The 17,838-nt window shown below is 38.8% G+C and overlaps 2 gene segments (V, D, J or C); both read left to right on the top strand.

Moving 5' to 3' along the window:
- The first annotated feature begins 6,577 nt into the window (after nucleotides 1–6,577).
- Nucleotides 6,578–15,127, top strand: LOC100719033 (immunoglobulin heavy variable 3-30-3-like). The segment is given in 4 exon segments: nucleotides 6,578–6,623; nucleotides 6,727–6,892; nucleotides 13,903–14,099; nucleotides 15,015–15,127. Coding segments are annotated over 4 exon segments (522 nt in total).
- A 1,527-nt stretch (nucleotides 15,128–16,654) lies between these two features.
- On the top strand, nucleotides 16,655–17,350 carry LOC100718759 (immunoglobulin heavy variable 3-74-like). The segment is given in 2 exon segments: nucleotides 16,655–16,799; nucleotides 16,905–17,350. Coding segments are annotated over 2 exon segments (540 nt in total).
- The last annotated feature ends 488 nt before the right edge of the window (nucleotides 17,351–17,838 follow it).

Below are 17,838 nucleotides of genomic sequence, written 5' to 3' on the forward strand. Positions count from 1 at the left end.
GCAATGTACATAGAAGAAAATACATGCCATATACCTGAAATACCTGAAACATAACCAAAATAAAGAAGCAGCTCCAGGAAGCTTTAAAGGAATTCAAATTAGAAATAATCTATCAGGTAAAAGAAGAAATAATAAAAGAAATGAAGGAGATGCTGAACATATCTAAAGAAGACACAGCTAAAAAATTGGAGGAACTAAACAAAAAGATAGAATATCTGGATGAACAATATAAGAAACAAACAGAATATATAAAAGAGATGCAAAGAGATATACAGGAAATCAAAAACTCCATTGAAAGTTGTAAAAACTGCCTCAATGAATGCAAAGATAGAATTTTGGACCTTGAAGACAAGATTACAGCCAGTGAACAGGAAACTAAAGATCTTTTAAAAATAACAAGAAATCAAGAAATAACAATTCAACACCTGCAAGATGATGCAAAGAAAAACAACATAAGGTTGATAGGGATAAATGAAAAAGAAGGAGACAATATAAAGGATGTCAAGAGGGTATTTAGATAAGCAATTGCTGAAAAATTCCCTAACATGATATTGGAAACTGATATCAGGATCAATGAGGCATACAGAACTCCAAATAGCCATAACCAAAATAAAACTACACCAAGACATATATTAATCACCATTCAAGAAATCGAACAAAAGAATAGAATATTAAAAGCTGTCAGAGAGAAAAGACAGATCACCTATAAAGGAAAACCTATCAGAATCACAGCAGACTTCTCAACACAAACAATAAAGGCAAGAAAAGCATGGAGTGAAGTATTTCACACCATAAAGAAAAATGATTTCCAACCTAGACTGATGTACCCTGTGAAACTGTCCTTCAAAATTGATGGAGAAATAAGATACTTCCATGACAAAGAAAAGCTAAAGAAATTCATGATCACCAAGCCAATCCTGCAAAGAATACCAAAAGACAGTTTAGATACACTTAAGAAAAAATCACTTAACACAGCAGACAATTAAATAGAACAGAAAGATAAAGATGCAACAGCAGAAATATAACATGTCAGCAATAAATTAATATATGACAGTTATAACTATTAACGTAAATGGTCTCAATATACTAACTAAAAGAAATAGACTGGCCGAATGGATCAAGAAACAAAATCCAACCATATGCTGTCTACAAGAAACACATCTAACCCAAAAGGATACTCACAAACTGAAAGTCAAAGGATGGAAAACAGTACTTCATACAACAGGAACACCCCCCCCCAAAAACAGCAGGGGTAGCTATTCTGTTGGCAGACAATGTGAACATCAAACCAATAATGATCAGAAGAGATAAAGCAGGTCACTACATACTGGTTACAGGAAAACTTCAAGAGGAAGAGATAACTATCTTAAATATATATGCACCAAATTCCAGAGCACCTAGTTATATAAAGCAAGTAATTTCAGAAATGAAAAACCAAATTAGCAGTAATACAATTACAACAGTAGATTTTAACACACCATTCACAACAATGGACAGATCAACAAGACAGAAAATCAGCAAAGAAATAAAAGAACTGAATCACACCTGTGAGCAAATGGAATTGATAGACATATACAGAGTATTCCGCCCAAAGACAACAGAATACAAATTCTTCTCAGCAGTACATGGGTCATTCTCTAAAATAGACCATAAATTAACTCACAAAACATATTTAAAGAAATGCAAAATTGTTGAAAATATCCCCTGCATATTATCAGATCATAGAGCTATGAAATTAGTAATTAATGATAAAAGATACTGCAAAAATCCCACATACACATGGAAACTGAAAAACACACTCGAGTAATCAGTGGGTCACAGAGGAAATTAAAGAAGAAATTAAACAATATCTACAAACAAATGAAAACACAAATACAACTTACCAGAATCTGTGGGATGCAATGAAAGCTATCCTTAGGGGGAAATTTATTATACTGAGTTCCCACATCAGGAAAAGAGAACAAATACAAATAAATAACTTGATGCTACACTTCAAACAGCTAGAAAAAGAAGAGCAAGTCAAGCCAAAAGCCAAAAGAAGAAATGAAATAATAAAAATCATAGCAGAAATCAATGCAATAGAGACTAAAGAAACAATACAAAGAATCAATGAATCAAAGAGTTGGTTCTTTGAAAGAATAAATAAAATTGATAAGCCCCTAGCCAACCTTATTTAAAGAAGGGAAGAAAAAGCTCAAATTCATGCAATAAGGAATGAAAAAGGTGAAATCACTACAGACCCAATAGAAATACAGAAGATCATCAACACCTATATCAAAATCCTCTACTCTCAAAGGTTTGATAACACGGAAGAAATAGAAAGATTTCTAGAAGCATATGAAGTACCAAAGCTAGGTCAAGGAGATGTAAAACTGCTGAATAACCCAATTTCTATTAATGAAATCGAAAATGTAATTAAGTCATTACCTACAAAGAAGAGCCCAGGCCCAGATGGATTCACTGCAGAATTCTACAAGAAATACAACGACCTAATGCTGACACTCCTCAAACTCTTCAATGAAATTGAAAGGGAAGCAATCCTTCCTAAGTCATTCCTGAAAGCAAGTATTACTCTAGTACCAAAACCTGAGAAAGAACCAACTGAAAAAGAGAACTACAGACCAATCTCCCTAATGAACACAGATGCAAAAATCCTCAATAAAATATTGGCAAATAGGAAGGAGGAAATAATCAAGAAGATTATACACCACGACCAAGTGGGATTCATCCCAGGCATGCAGGGATGGTTCAACATACGTAAATCAATAAATGTAATCCACCATATCAATAAAACCAAAAGTAAGAATCACATGATCATTTCTATAGATGCAGAAAAAGCTTTTGATAAGGTCCAACATTCATTCATGATAAGAACTTTACAGAAAATTGGAAAAGATGTTTTTTACCTCAATATAATAAAGGCCATTTATGAAAAACCAATAGCCAGTATCATACTAACTGGCCAAAAACTGAAAGCCTTTACTTTAAATTCAGGCACAAGACAAGGATGTGCTTTATCACCACTCCTATTTAACATAGTACTGGAAGTACTAGCCAGAGAAATTAGACAAGAGAGAAATAAAAGGGGTAAAGATAGGAAAAAAAAGAAGTTAAATTATCATTGTTTGCAGATGACATGATACTCTATAAAGATCCCCTAAACTCCACTGAAAGACTCTTAGATATAATAAACAAATTTGGTAATTTAGCTAGATACAAAATCAATACTCAGGAATCAATAGGATTGCTATACACTAACAACAAAATCACAGAGAGAGAAATAAGAGAAGCCACACTCTTCACACTAGCAAGCAAAAAAAATGAAATATTTAGGAATTACTCTTATGAAAGAAGTGAAAGACCTATACAGCGAAAATTGTAATACACTGAAAAAAGAAATTGAAGATGATCTCACAAAATGGAAAGACATCCCTTGCTCATGGATAGGAAGAACAAACCCTGTGAAAATGGCCATTCTCCCAAAACTGCTATACAGATTCAATGCGATCCCAATAAAAATACCATCAACATACCTCATAGATACAGAGAAATTACTCCTAAAATTCATCTGCAACCAGAAGAAACCTAGAATAGCAAAGGCAATTCTAAGCAGCAAAGGCAAGGCAGGAGGCATCACAGTCCTTGACTTGAAGTTATACTACAAAGCATCTGTAGTAAAATCAACATGGTACTGGAATCAAAGCAGAGCTGAAGATCAAATGGAATAGATTAGAAGATACAACCACAACTACAAACACACTCAACCACCTTATCTATGATAAAGGAGTCAAGAAGATACACTGGAAGAACGACAGTCTCTTTTATAAATGGTATTGGAAAAACTGGCTCTCCATTTGCCCAAAACTAAAATTAGACCGATGCCTATCACCATGTACTAAACTAAAATCTAAATGGATCAAAGATCTGAATATTAAAACAGAAACACTAAATCTATTGGAAGACTAATTGGGTAGAAATGTTCAAGACATAGGGGTAGGTAGAGAATTCATGAACAGGACTCAAATTGCATGGGAAATACTTCCCAGAATCAATAACTGGGACCACCTCTTATTAAAAAGTTTCTGTATGTCAAAATAAATCTCCATCATAGTGTAATGAAAACCCACAAACTGGGAAAAGATCTTAGTGAACTCCCTCTCAGACAAGGGACTTTTGTCTAAAACATATAAAGAATTAAAAAAAAAAAACTCAGACCCCCAAAATTCAAAAATCCAATCCAAAAATGGGCATCTGAGATGAATACACCCTTCTCAGATGAAGAAATATAAATGGCAAATAAATACATGAAAAAGTGCTCATCATCACTGGTCATTAGAGAAATGCAAATTAAAACCACACTGAGATTCCATCCCACTCCTGAAAGAATTGCCAGGATCAAGGAAACCAACAACAACAAATGCTGGAGAGGCTGTGGGGAAAAAAGAACTCTCCTGCACTGTTGATGGGAGTGTAGACTGGTACAGCCTTTGTGGAAGTCAGTCTGGAGATTTCTCAAAAATCTGGGATTGGAATTCTCATTTGCTCCAGCTATCCCACTTCTAGGTATATTCCCAGAAGAACTGAAAACATCATACCACAGTGATATATGCGCACCTATGTTTATAGCAGCACAACTTGTAATCGCCCGATATTGGAAACAACCCAAGTGTCCATCAACTGAGGAATGGATTAAAAAGTAGTGGTATTTCTATACAATGGAGTACTACCCGGCTATGAAGAAGGATCACATTGGGATATTTATCAATAAATAGGCGCAGCTTAAAACCGTACTCATAAGTGAAATAAATCAATCACGCATGTATGAATACTGAATAGTTTCCCTAGTGTAAGAAATGATTCAAATATATAAAAGTCTGTGGTAATCATGATTCCCCATTATGTGGCCTTGAAGCCTTATAAAGTTTTCACTTATTAATTGGAATGGCTTTATTCTGGGCTGCTTGATATTATTGCCTGTGATGAAATGAATAGCTATTTTGAAGAAAACAAGTCATCATAATAGCTGGTGCTGATTTAATATCATCTTGTTATGAAGCCCCACCAAACTATGGCTCTTCTGTCTCCATTGGTTTTATCATGTTATATCTTGCTTGATTTTATTACATGTGATAGTATAAACAAAAATTGTTATAGGCAAAGAGATAATATAGAAACCATTGTTCATTATCTGTTAGCTGGTTCTAAATACCCTACAAGGCTTTCATCCACTTGAATGGTTTTACACTGTCTTGATATATTTAATGCTATAGTAAATGAAGTTATATTCAAATATTTCAATGTAAAAGACAATATGGTAACTACTATTAAGTCCGGTTATTTGGTGGTGAAGCACTCTGTTGCTGAAACTGTCTTGCTTTGACCTGCATTGTTATATTGTTATGTCCTCTTTTATCTCAATCTCTCCCTTATTCATTAAAAAATTATTTAGTTATTTTCTATGATTTTTTAATTAAGGGGAAAAATCAAAAAAATATCAGGATATATTATAGTAACTTTTTTGATTTCCTATTAACTTGATTTGAAGTCCTGTAATACTCCCGCTATCTTGTTTTGACTGATTAGACTCTGTTCCATTCTGTATGATAGTATTAAGTTTGAGGGTATAGGCAACTACTTTGAAGGCAATAAGATTCACTATGATGCCCATTCTGCTTTAACTATTATCTTCTTTGGAAGTCCTGTAATGTTTACAAGGTTTAGGATTTATCGGTCTTGTTCTCTACTGTTTTGTTCAACTTTATAATACCTAATGAGATAGACAATTCTTTTTAAGGAAGCAAGAGGCATTATGGTAGCCATTATTGATAACCCTGTACTCTGTTTTACATCATGTGGTATGTCTATCCTTGGTTTTGACTGACAGCTTTATTTTGTCATATTTGATTTTATTCTCTTCCAAAAAAATGTAATAAGAACTATGGGAGTAACAAAACCCAAAATGTGTAAATTTTGTTGCAAAAAAGAGAGGAAAAAAGTGCTCTAAAGGATACAACTGCAAGTGTGTTTAGGGGTGTTAAATAGATGACCATATTAATGTTTTTGGTTGGATCATTGAACACAACTGTTTGCAGTCTCACTGTTTGAATGTCCACTTTGTATGCTTTAATCCTGTGACTTGAGCAACTATCTCTAAGATGATAATGTGTAATCTACTAACTGGTAATTTCTTACTGGTTTTTTTTTTTTTTTTTTTTTTGTAGCTCTGTATTACTTGTACCCGTACACTGTTTTGTTTTGTTTTGTTTTTTTCTCTTTTTCCTTTTAAATAAAATTTTTTAAAAAAGAAAAAAAAGATGAGTTTACACATAAGAAGAAAACATATCTTCTATATATTAGGGATATTACAAAATAAATCTCAAAACACTCTCATGTGCTTTGAGCCCTTCCTTCTCTGAGGCTTCCACTATAGAAGTGGCCTTATATACAGGAGGGCATGCAAATAGGGCCTCCCTGCACTGGTGAAAATGAGCCCAGCCCTGTCCCTGCAGCTCTGCAGAGGAGCCCAGCCTTAGATGCCCAGCTGTTCCCACTTGGTACTGTGCCCAGATAACTTACCATGGAGCTGGTGCTGACCTGGATTTTGCTTCTTGCTATTTTAAAAGGTAATTCATGACAAAATAAATACCAAATGAGTGAGTGGCATGTGTGGGATAGACAATTGACATATGTGACAGCTTCCTAAGCAGGATGTCTCTCTGTTCGCAGGTGTCCTGTGTGAGGTGCAGTTGGTGGAGTTTGAGGGAGGCTTAGTGCAGCCGAGGGAATCCCTGAGACTCTCCTGTGTGACCTCAGGATTCACCTTCAGTGGTTATAACATGAACCGGATCCACCAAGCTCCAGGGAAGAGGCCGGAGTGGATCTCATGGATTAGGTATGATAATGGTAACACAGGCTATGCAGACTCCGTGAAGGGCTGATTCACCATCTCCAGGGACAATGGCTGTTGTAGTCAGGGGTTTTACACAGAGAACAACTAGGATTAGGACATGAAGTTTATAATATTTTTATAATGGTCACCAGAAGTTAACACAAAAAAATGCAGGAAATCTATCCACAACACCAAGACATAGATTATTTAGTCAAGGGCCTAAACCACACAGCACATGTTCCACATGAGTCCAGATAAAAACCCAGAGCTCAGGACAATGCCTCCCATGAGTCCAACTGGAGGTCCAGAGCCCACAAGAAGGACTCATGTATCCGTGCCGGGAAGGCCCAAAGGTCAGCGGTGGAAGCCAGAAAGTCCATGCCAGCAGGATGAAGGAGCCATGCTAGTGGGATGAGGGTTCTATGCTGGAGCTGAGAAGTCACACTCACAACCAAGACCGGGGCTGTCCTGAAAAGCCCCACAGCTGCCTTCAGTGACACGGAGGCCCCATGCTCCTCTGATGACAAGCACAGTCGGGTACATGCCAGGAAACAGCATGACGAGTTCATCCTGGAGACCAAAGTAGCACATGTCTTCCCCTCCAGGGAGCCAGGAAGCAATGCTTGATGTGAGGATCAAAGCTTCTCCAGAAGAAGCAACAGCTCAGACAGCAACTCATAGGAGAACCCACAATGCTTCCTTAATTCCTCAATCCCTCTCAATACCTCCCTTCTTCTCCGCCTATTTATCCTGGCAACCCTCCTCAGGTGAAGCATCTTCTCTCAATGCATGCTGATGTAATCCATCTGGCGTTAAGTTGACCACCAGTTCTCAAACCATAACAATGGCAAAAACACACTGTGTCTGCAGATGAACAGCCTGATACCCGAGGACACAGCCATGTATTACTGTGTGACAGACACACGGAGGGGACATCAGTGCAAGCCCAAACACAAACCTCCCTGCAGGGGTGCTCATGATCAGCAGGAGGAAATGGGGATTCACAGAACAGAAGCCAAGGCCCCAGAAGCTGTGCAAAGTGGGAAACTGGGGGCTGAGGGCTTCCGGTGAACTCTGGAGTTTCCTCTGGGTCTTAACATCACATAACCAGAAAGGACCCAAAATACACAGGCTTCAGATGTCACATGAAGTATTCAAGATACAAGTTCAGTATATATATTTTTCTTTTTTATTGATTTTGATCATATAAGTTTTCTTAAAAACTCAATAAAGTCAGAGTCGTTTGTATACATTGAGAAGTTGTGTCTTTTGAATGTCAAATCATTATTATCTCCAATGATATTGCTATTTTTTCTCATCATAAGGAGTGACTGTCTATTGCCAGAGTAATGTTTCAGATTAGAAAATTAAATCCTTCTCATCACTCTACACAGAGTCTGAGATCTTGCAGCTCTCTCCTCTCCTTGGCCGCCTCAGGAGACCTGGTCCCCGGGCTCAACCCTGACCCATTAGAAGCTCTGGGCTCAGGGGAAGAGGAAGAGGGGCAGCTGGACTGGAATCAAGTTTGTGTGCAGCACCTCATTGAGCTCTTTTTATTTTCAATTTATCTTCTAAACATTCTCAAATCTATGCCTTTATACTTTTTTAATTTATGTAAGCTCATAAGTATATAATTATGATGTTTAAAAACACGATGTTTTAAAACAAACTAGTCACGCACTATAAAAGTCAAATTTGATGCATAGTTTACTCAGATGCTATTTATCACAGACTTTTAAATTAGTATTTCAAACTCTGGGGCTACTGTGCGGGAGTAAAAAGACTTTAGTAAGAGATAAAACAAGATGAAGGTCAGGACTGAAAGTTGCAATTTGAAAGCCTGGGGCCTGCAGGGCCTCCATATTGGAGCCCATGCGCCCCCTAGGGGATATCATGAGTAAGCAATGTGCTTTCTGGGAAATTTTTCTGGGGATCCTGCGCTTCTAGATGAGATCAGGGTTCTTGAGACAGGAACAGATCTCTTGTTTTGCATCCCTGCAATGAAGACACATAGGGTGCGTCTCTCTGGAAAACTAAGGGTTCAGATTAGGACAACATGTGGAGGCACACAGCTACCTCCTGCCAGACACCAACTCTGTCACTACCTGTTCTTGAAATTTTAGTGTCCAGAAATATAAGAAAAAAATCCGTATTTCATGTAAGTTTCTCTTTGTGGTGCATTTTTACCGCCTCACAGTAGACACACTCACACTTTATTATACACATCTGCCATCCTCTCACTTTGATGCTCCAGCATGGACCATCTGGAGTAATCCACTAACTGCTTCCAGCTGCCCGTCTTCTTATCCCATGACCTAGGGTGACCTCAGTCCTAGGTAGTCATTCTTGGGCCTATTTTATTATGCTCCTCTGGTATCCTCAGTTTCCATATTTCTATTGCCTTGTAACATCATTCTTTGATGTTTTAACAAAATTTATTAATTTACTGTAAATTCAATGGTTTTTGGTTATAGTCATACCACTTCTTGTAAAAAAGACCAATTTTTTCTGTGTCTACATTTGCAAGATGATGAGCAGCTTTCTTCGTAATCACAAGAATCTTAGAATATTTAAATAACCATTAACAAATCCATTGAAGAATTAAAACCGAGCATTTTATATCTCATTTCTGTTTGCTCATTTTCTGTTTGTTTTTGCCTTACTGAGGATGAAAAGTCCTCAGAGCCAAGAGAAAAGAAATCTAGCACTGAACTGTATCTCCTGCTCTATTTCCATACATTGGGAAATTAATCCGTATATGTGTCTGTGAATACAGACACATAATCTTGTGAAGATATTTTTAACAAATATTTTTTGCCACAGATATAGAATGTAGGCTCTTTGTGTGATGTTGATATAGAAAAGCCACACAGGCCTGCTCCTAAGCTGGCTGAGGTTGAGATGCAGGAGGGAGTGATTGCAGAGGAGCCTCAGGACACACTGAGGATGACATGTGTGCTCACTACTGAGGTTGTGCAGTTGTGCAAGTGTTCACGTGTGTTAATATTTCTCTGGTTGCACACTACATCTTTCAGGAGTTTATGTGTTATATGTGATTACCAATATCTAAAGATAAAAAAGGGTAAGAGAGACTATGACAGTTGCAAATAAGATTCATTATGAGGCATCCACATAAATGCTGTTTTTTTTAATTTCAGCAAACAGTAGAATGCAGCAAAATCACACATGTTCTCCCTGCAGAAAGAGGGGAAAAGAATCATCACTAGGTATGTGAGCTCTATCCAGGACCCAGAGTAGGAAGCAGTTTATTCACAGCTTAGGAGAGCATAGTTCCAGACTATAGGGAGGACATTTACAGCACATCAGCTCTCCTGTTGAAAAAGAAATGGTTGGATAGGAAAAAAAATTTGGCTTGCTAGGAATCTGTATATAGAAACTCTCCAGGGAAAACAGCCCAGATGCTAGAACCTAACAACATGGAGAGGGCCATACAATTGGAGAACAATTCTCACTAACCCAGGAGAAAATTGAAAGAAAAATAAAATGAATTTAGGAAGAGGAAGGAAAAGGGTGGGTGGAGGGCTGAAGCCCGACACACTCACTGAGACTCCTTCCATGCTGTGCTGGGCGTGCCATGGAGATGGACGATTCAAGGTTGCACCAAAACCACGCTGCTGATAGCAGGAGTTGGTGAGTCCGGGCTGTTGGCAGGAGGATGCAGCACAGTGTGGAGTGAAACCAAAGTAGTTTTACTGGCTCTTGATGAGTGCTGGAAATTGGGTCCCATAGCGTGGGAGGCTGACTGGAAGACATCTTGGAGTTAGGCAGAGCCTGGTGCCACAGTGGCATCAGTCAACCACCCCTGGCCCAGAGAGAATTAGTGGGAACAGCTTGGGCTGAATCACACTGCTCGTCGGGAACCAATAGCCAGGGATGAAATTGTTCAGACCCTGTGACATCCACCACAGCACAGAGTAAAGTGCTGAAGGCAGTCTCAGGTTGAGTGCCTCAAAAGGGAGGGGCTAACCTGCAGCATCCCTGCATATGCCACCTCATATAGCAAACTGGAGAGAGCAGCAAGACCCCAGCCAGCACACTTTAGAAAAACTGTAAGAAATACAGAGATGGCCTAAGACCTTCTCCACACACCTGTCTGAAAGAACCCAGAAACATGACAAGAGCAAAAGATGAGACAAAACCTCCAGCCACTGACCCTAGTAAAATAAGCCTAAGGGAGGTAAATACAGAAAAGAATCAGTCCAGCAATCATGCAATGTTAGCAACAACATCAGCAGACATAAAGAAATACATTCGTGACTTCATAGATGAACTTAAAACTGAAATTCTAACCCAAGTGAGACACGAAATAAAAAGGTTAATTAAAGAAATGCTAAGGCCTCTCAAAAAAACACAGAGGGAAAAAGGGAGGAACCCAGAAAAGGAGAAACCTTTGGTGAAGAATATAAACAAAATCTAGAATACATGAAACAGATCCAAAGAGACTTCCAGGAAATTAAAAACTCCATTGAAAGCTGGCAAAATGCCTTGACAGAAACAAAAGTTAGCCTTTCACAACTTGAAGAGAGATTTATAATGTGTGATCATGAAAGAAAAGTCCTGTTAAAAATAACAAGGAATCAAGAAATAATTCAAAGGCTAGAAGACGACAAGAGGATCTATAACTTAAGAATAAAAATCATAAGCAAAGAAGCAGGAGTAACTGCAAATGAATTACAAAAACTATTCACAGAAATAATTAAGGAAAACTTCCCAAGCATAGGAAAAGGAAACGATATTCTGATATATGAGGCATACAGAACTCCAGCCACCTACAACCAAAACAGATCTACACCCAGACATATAATAATCAAGATGCCAGAAATCCACAAGAACAGAATATTAAAAGCAGCCAGAGAAAAGAAGCAGTTTACCTACAAATGACAAATCATCAAAATAATGACAGACTTATCAACACAAACTATTAAATAGAGAAGAGCCTCAGGGAAAATATTCCAAGCTCTGCAAGAAAATAATTTCCAACCAAGATTAATGTACCCTGAAAATCTATCTCAAAATTATGGAGAAACAAGATGTTTCCAAGACAAAGAGGAATTGTGGAAGTTCATGGCCATCAACCCAACCCTACAGAAAATACTGAATGATGAGAGAGAGAGAGAGAGAGAGAGAGAGAGAGAGAGAGAGAGAGAGACCAGAATTGCAGCAACAGTGGCAGAAAGGCCTCAATAAACAAAGAGGACAGTGGAATGAAGGAGAAAAGTGGACAAATAATAGCAGAAGAATAGAATAGCAGAGTTGAGGCAGAGAAGGTGAGCTATAATTTTTAACATAGATAGCCTAGGTACTACTAACAAAAAGAAACACAGGCAGAGTAGATTAGGAGTCAGGATCCATTGAGATGCTCTGAATAGGAAATATACTCAACCTGAAAGAAGGTTAATAAACTAAAAGTCAAAGATGAGAAAACAAAATTCTAAATGACAGGGAACCAGAGAGAAATAGGAACAACTCATCCAGCAGTCGCAGACAGGTTAGAAAGTTATGACACTTTTGTGCAGTGTAGAACTACAAAGCTAGAAGGAAGAAAAACCTTGTGGCTTTAGTAACTAAAAGAGTACAGCTCAAGATCAAGCTCAGGGGTAAAAAGGTTCAGCACCACTCAAATAGATAACGAGTTGCCCCATTAATCTAAAAACTAAAGGAGTTAGAGGGACCCAAAATATGCAAAGCATCCTGAGAAAGGGAAAGGTGAGGAATTGCCTAAAAAAGGAAGACAGAGGACATTGTTAATAGTGTATCAGGATTTAAAAGCCACAGTAATCTTATCGCTCTGCTTAGTTTGATTTTATTTTGTTCAGGTCAGTCTACTGATAACTAGATTTGAGGGCATAGATAGCTTCCCCAAAATAGCAAGCTATACTATGGTAACTATCCTTAATTTCCTATTAACTTAAACTGAAGCCCTGTATTACTTACATTGTGTTACTATGACTGATCTTATTTGAAGCTGGTTTGTTAAACTGCTGTTTTGCCTTGACTGATCTTATTCGAATTTGGTATGCTTGATAATATTGAGTCTAAGAGTAGAGGCAACCACTCTGAAGATGACAAGATGTAATGACATATCCATTCCAGTTTGATTATTAACTGTTTTGAAGTCCTACAATGTCTCCAAAGTTGTGTTCTTATTAAAATAGCTATGTAATGCTATGTTCAATTATTATATGTCTGATGATGAGGACAACTTTTTTGAAAATAACAAGAGAAAGCATAGTAACTACTGTAGATCACCTAATAATGTTTTATATTTTTTTTTCATTTCAATTTTTTCCAAGAATTTGGGGTTTTTGGTCTTGTTTTGATCTGTTTTTCTCTATAATACAGAAAGGATATATATACATGTAGAGATTCATGGGGAGAATTTCTAAACAGTGTACAGGAATGGATTATATAATGCATGATGTAATGAACACATACTGTTAAGAAGAGACACTAAGAAACCCAGGGCTAATTCTGTAACATTACGATATAAAACTTAGCAAAACTATTATTCATTGTTCAGAGTGATATTAGTCTAGTCTCTTATGTTCAATTTCAGCATAAGTAAAGATAAGGACAGCTACTATGAAGAGAGTGAGGGACATTATAGCAGTCACTATTGACTTCCCCCGAAGTCAGGTCTTGAAGACCTGAAAAGCCTTCATCACCCATAACTGAGATGGATTCTCCTGTTCTAAATGTTAAAATTTAAATTATTTATAACAAAGATACTGAGGGAGTCAGTGAACATGAGTGGGTTACACAGTGGACATGTGTGACAGTTTCCTGAGCAGAATGTCTCTGTGTTTGCAGGGGCTGGGGCTGAAAAGTCCTCAGAGTCAATAGGAAAGAAGTGCAGTTGGTGGAGTCCAAGAGTGCAGCCTGGAGGGTCCCTGACTCTCCTGAGTTGCCTCTGGAGTCACCTTCAGTAGTTATGCCAGGAGCCGGATTCATGAACCTCCAGGGAAGAGACCGGAGTGTGTCACAACCATTAGCTATGGTGGTAGGAACAAATACTATGCAGACTCTGTGAAGGGCCGATTCACCATCTCCAGGGACAACGGCAAGAATACGCTGTATTTGCACTTGAGCAGCCTGAGACTCGAGGACACAGTCGTTTATTACTGTGAGAGAGACAGTGAGCCCAGTGTGAGCCCAAAAACCTCCGTGCTTGGGCTCTTACGGCCAGCAGGTGGCGCATGAAACATATTACCAAAAAAAAAAAAAAAAAAAAAAAAAAACTACCGAAAGACTACGTGCATTTTACCATTTCATTATTTTAGACCGGTATTATGACATTTTTAAAATGATGCTATGGGATAATAGAGATAGCAAGAAACAAAACTTAAAATCCATGCTGCACAACTAAAATCCAGAATAATCGATTCATTGTCTAATAAAGCTCACAAAAGATAAGAAATCCTGTATAATAAAAGTGTAATGCATACAGTTTGCTATTTTCTGTTCTTAAAATCTGTATTTTGCATTTTGTATTCTTTGCTCAAAGAAGAGGAAATCTTTTTGAATGTTTTACAATATAAAATAGGATAGCCAAATTCACTATAAATTTGTACGAATGTTTATAAATACATCATCTTACATATCTATCACAGGAAATGTTTTGATTATGGCATATGTATAACTTGAAACTACTACGATAGTAATTAACAGACAAAAAATCTGTCAAATGTATGATAACATACAAGTCACATTTCCACCTACTCACAATGAAAAATCGTATAATGTCAGAAAAGGGTCTTAAAATTATGCTCTTTAATTAGAATTTAATTCAATAAAAATGATATTAAGAACCAAGGCACTCAGAGATTTCCATAATTACCAATTTTTTCAGCAGATCAAAACTTTTTCAACTAAGTTGTCTAAAGTATGTTCTAAGCCAATGTTACTGGTAAATGTCACACATTACTATTTACTTTCTTTTCTATAAAAGGTCATTGACAAACATCTAAAAATGTCTGTGTTTAGCAAAGTTGAGATGACACTGAATCATATGTTTGCATCGTATTTATCATCTCTGGTGTTTCAATGTTGCAAGTTTATTCAATGAAACAAACAGCATAAAATCAAAGTATTTCTGTGTTTGCAGGTGTCCAGTGTGAGGTGCAGCTGGTACAGTTCAGGAGGACAGGCTGCAGCCAGGGGTGCATCCCTGAGACTCACGTGCAGCCCCTGGATTCACCTTCTGTGACCTCTGGGTGAACTGGCCCACCAGCTCCAGGGAAGAGGCTACCAGCACTCACTGTGATGGTGACACACACTATGCCAGTCCTGTGAAGGGATGATTCACCATCTCTAGAGACAGTGCCAAGGGCACACTGCATCTATAGATGAGCAGCCACGGATCCAGGAACACCACCATATGTTACCATGCAAGAGACACAGTGAGTGGACATTAGTGTGAGACCAGATACAAAGCTTCCTGCAGATGCACCAAGGACCAGAAGGCAGCAGTTGTTTTCACAGGGATAGCACAGTGTCTATGTCAAGAGAGTATTTATAAGAAGGTGAAAGGTGGCTTCTGTCAGGATCCAAAAGTTATCCGTATAATACTTGTCCCCAGATACTCTGATTCCATGTATCTGTTTCACCTCAGAACTATCTCCTATAGAAAAGACTGTCTGTCAAAATTTATCCTTTATAGCTGAGTAGTACACCATGATGTACAAATGCTATATTTTCCTTATCCATTCCTATGCTTATGGTATACTGGCTTCTTCCAGGATTTAGCTATGGCTAATTGTGTTGCTATATACACTGCTATGCATGCAATGCAGTAGTCCGATGCTTTTATCTCTTTAATAGAAATGTGCAAAATGGGAATAGCGAGATCATGTGGGATTTCTGCCTTCAGTTCTTTGAAGAATATCCCCAATGATTTAAAAGGTCAGAACTAGTTTACATCCACAGCAACAATGTAGCAGAGTTCATAGGAAAAAAGGTTAATGTGAAGCAGCCTGAGGATGGTCACAAGCTGCCTGGTGACAGGATGCATGAGGAAAGGAGTGAGGGAAGGATTGCAGAGCAGCCTGAGGATGACACGCGTGCCCCCAGCTTCGGGTGTGTGTGGTTGTGCAAGTATCCCTGTGGGTTAATACTGCTCAAGTGCACACTTTCCATATGGGCAGTTTATGCCTTATATCTGGTGAAGCTTTTACAAATAAACAACAGGTGAAAATAGAACAAGAGTGAGAGAGATTACAACAGTCAACAAAGAGAGAGCCGCTAACAGGCACCAACACATTCACTTTTTGGTTTCCTCTCTGACAGCAGCGAAAGGCAGCAAAGGCACACAAGCTTTTACCACAGGGAGAAGGGATGTGAACCTCAGGAGGTGCATTTCTGGGTCCAGGAGCTGGATCAGGAAGCAGTCTGTTCACAATATAGGAGAGCATAGGGCCAGATGGAGGGCATAACCTTATAAGACATGGGATCCTATGAAGATGACACAACAGTTTATGACACTTTCATCATTTTACATGGCCACAAAGTAATAAGCATCATTTTAAAACCCATGATCTGTGTATATGCACAAAAGTGAAATGAACTCAAATGATAAACACAAAACAAGACTCTATCACATAATGGTTTTCAATGCTACAATTGTTACCGAACTTCCTCAGGACACCCACAGCTGCCGTGTGCAATGCCCTTTCTGAGATATCCATCCACAGAGCTGTCTATATAGCAGGAGGCCATGCAAATAGGACCTCCCTGTGCTCATGAAAAACAGTCAAGCCTTCAGCCTGCAGCTCTGCAGAGGAGCCCATTCATCCCTGGATGCCCAGCTGTTCCCACTTGGTGATCAGGACTGAGCACAGGCTCACCATGAAGTTCACAGTGAGCTGGGTTTTCCTTCTAGCTGTATTAAAAGGTAATTCATGAAAAAGAAGAGAAAATGAGTGTATGAGAGGCACGAGTAGGGTAAACAGTGGACCTCAGTGACAGTTTCCTGAGCAGGATGTCTCTATGTTTCCAGGTGTCCAGGCTGAGGTGCAGCTGATGGAGTCCGGCGGTGGCTTGGTGCAGCCTGGGGGGTCCCTGAGACTCTCTTGCGTGGCCTCAGGATTCACCTTCAGTGACTACTGGATGAGCTGGATCCGCCAGGCTCCAGGGAAGGGGCTGGAGTGGATCTCAGAGATCAAGGGTGATAGTAGTACTATAAACTACATAGACTCCGTGAAGGGCCGATTCACCATCTCCAGAGACAACAGCAAGAACACACTGTATCTGCAGATGGGCAGCCTGAGAACGGAGGACACCGCTGTGTATTACTGTACTACAGCCACAGTGAGAGAATGTTACTGTGAGCCCAGACAGAAACCTTCCTGTAGGTACCCTCATGACCAGCAAGGGGCGATGAGGATCCAGGGAGCAGAGGCCAGAGCCCCAGAATCAGAAGCAGTGCCAGGAGCTGGTGTTTGAGGGCTTCCTGTTGTCTTGTGGGGTTTCCTCTTTGGCTTCACATCACAGGAAAAGCCTAGAGGTACAGAGGTTTCAGACTTATGAAGTATGCATGGTACAAATTTAGTTATACATGTATTTTTTTTCTTTTTTTGATTCCTGTCATACGAATTTTCTTAAAAAGCCTGTAACTTGCAAATAACTTGTCCATGTTGAGAAGTGTGTTTTGAATATCTAACCATTATTATGTACAATGAAGTTGTTATTTTTCTCATCATGAGGAGAGATTGTCTATTGTCAGAGTAAATGTTTGAGATTAGGAAATTAAATCTTTCTCACCACTCTGCACAGAGTCAGAGACCTTGCAGCTCTCTGCTCTCCTTGGCACCTAAGGAGACCTGGTCCCCAGGCTCAGCTCAGCACCATGAGGAGTCCTGGGCTCAGGAGAGGGTGAAGAGGGGAAGGTAGACTGGACTCAGGGCTGTGTCCAGGAACAACGTTGAGCTCTT

This window comes from Cavia porcellus, unplaced genomic scaffold, assembly GCF_034190915.1.
Source record: "Cavia porcellus strain 051 isolate PalLab524CR breed Dunkin Hartley unplaced genomic scaffold, mCavPor4.1 scaffold_8, whole genome shotgun sequence".
Lineage (NCBI taxonomy): Eukaryota > Metazoa > Chordata > Mammalia > Rodentia > Caviidae > Cavia > Cavia porcellus.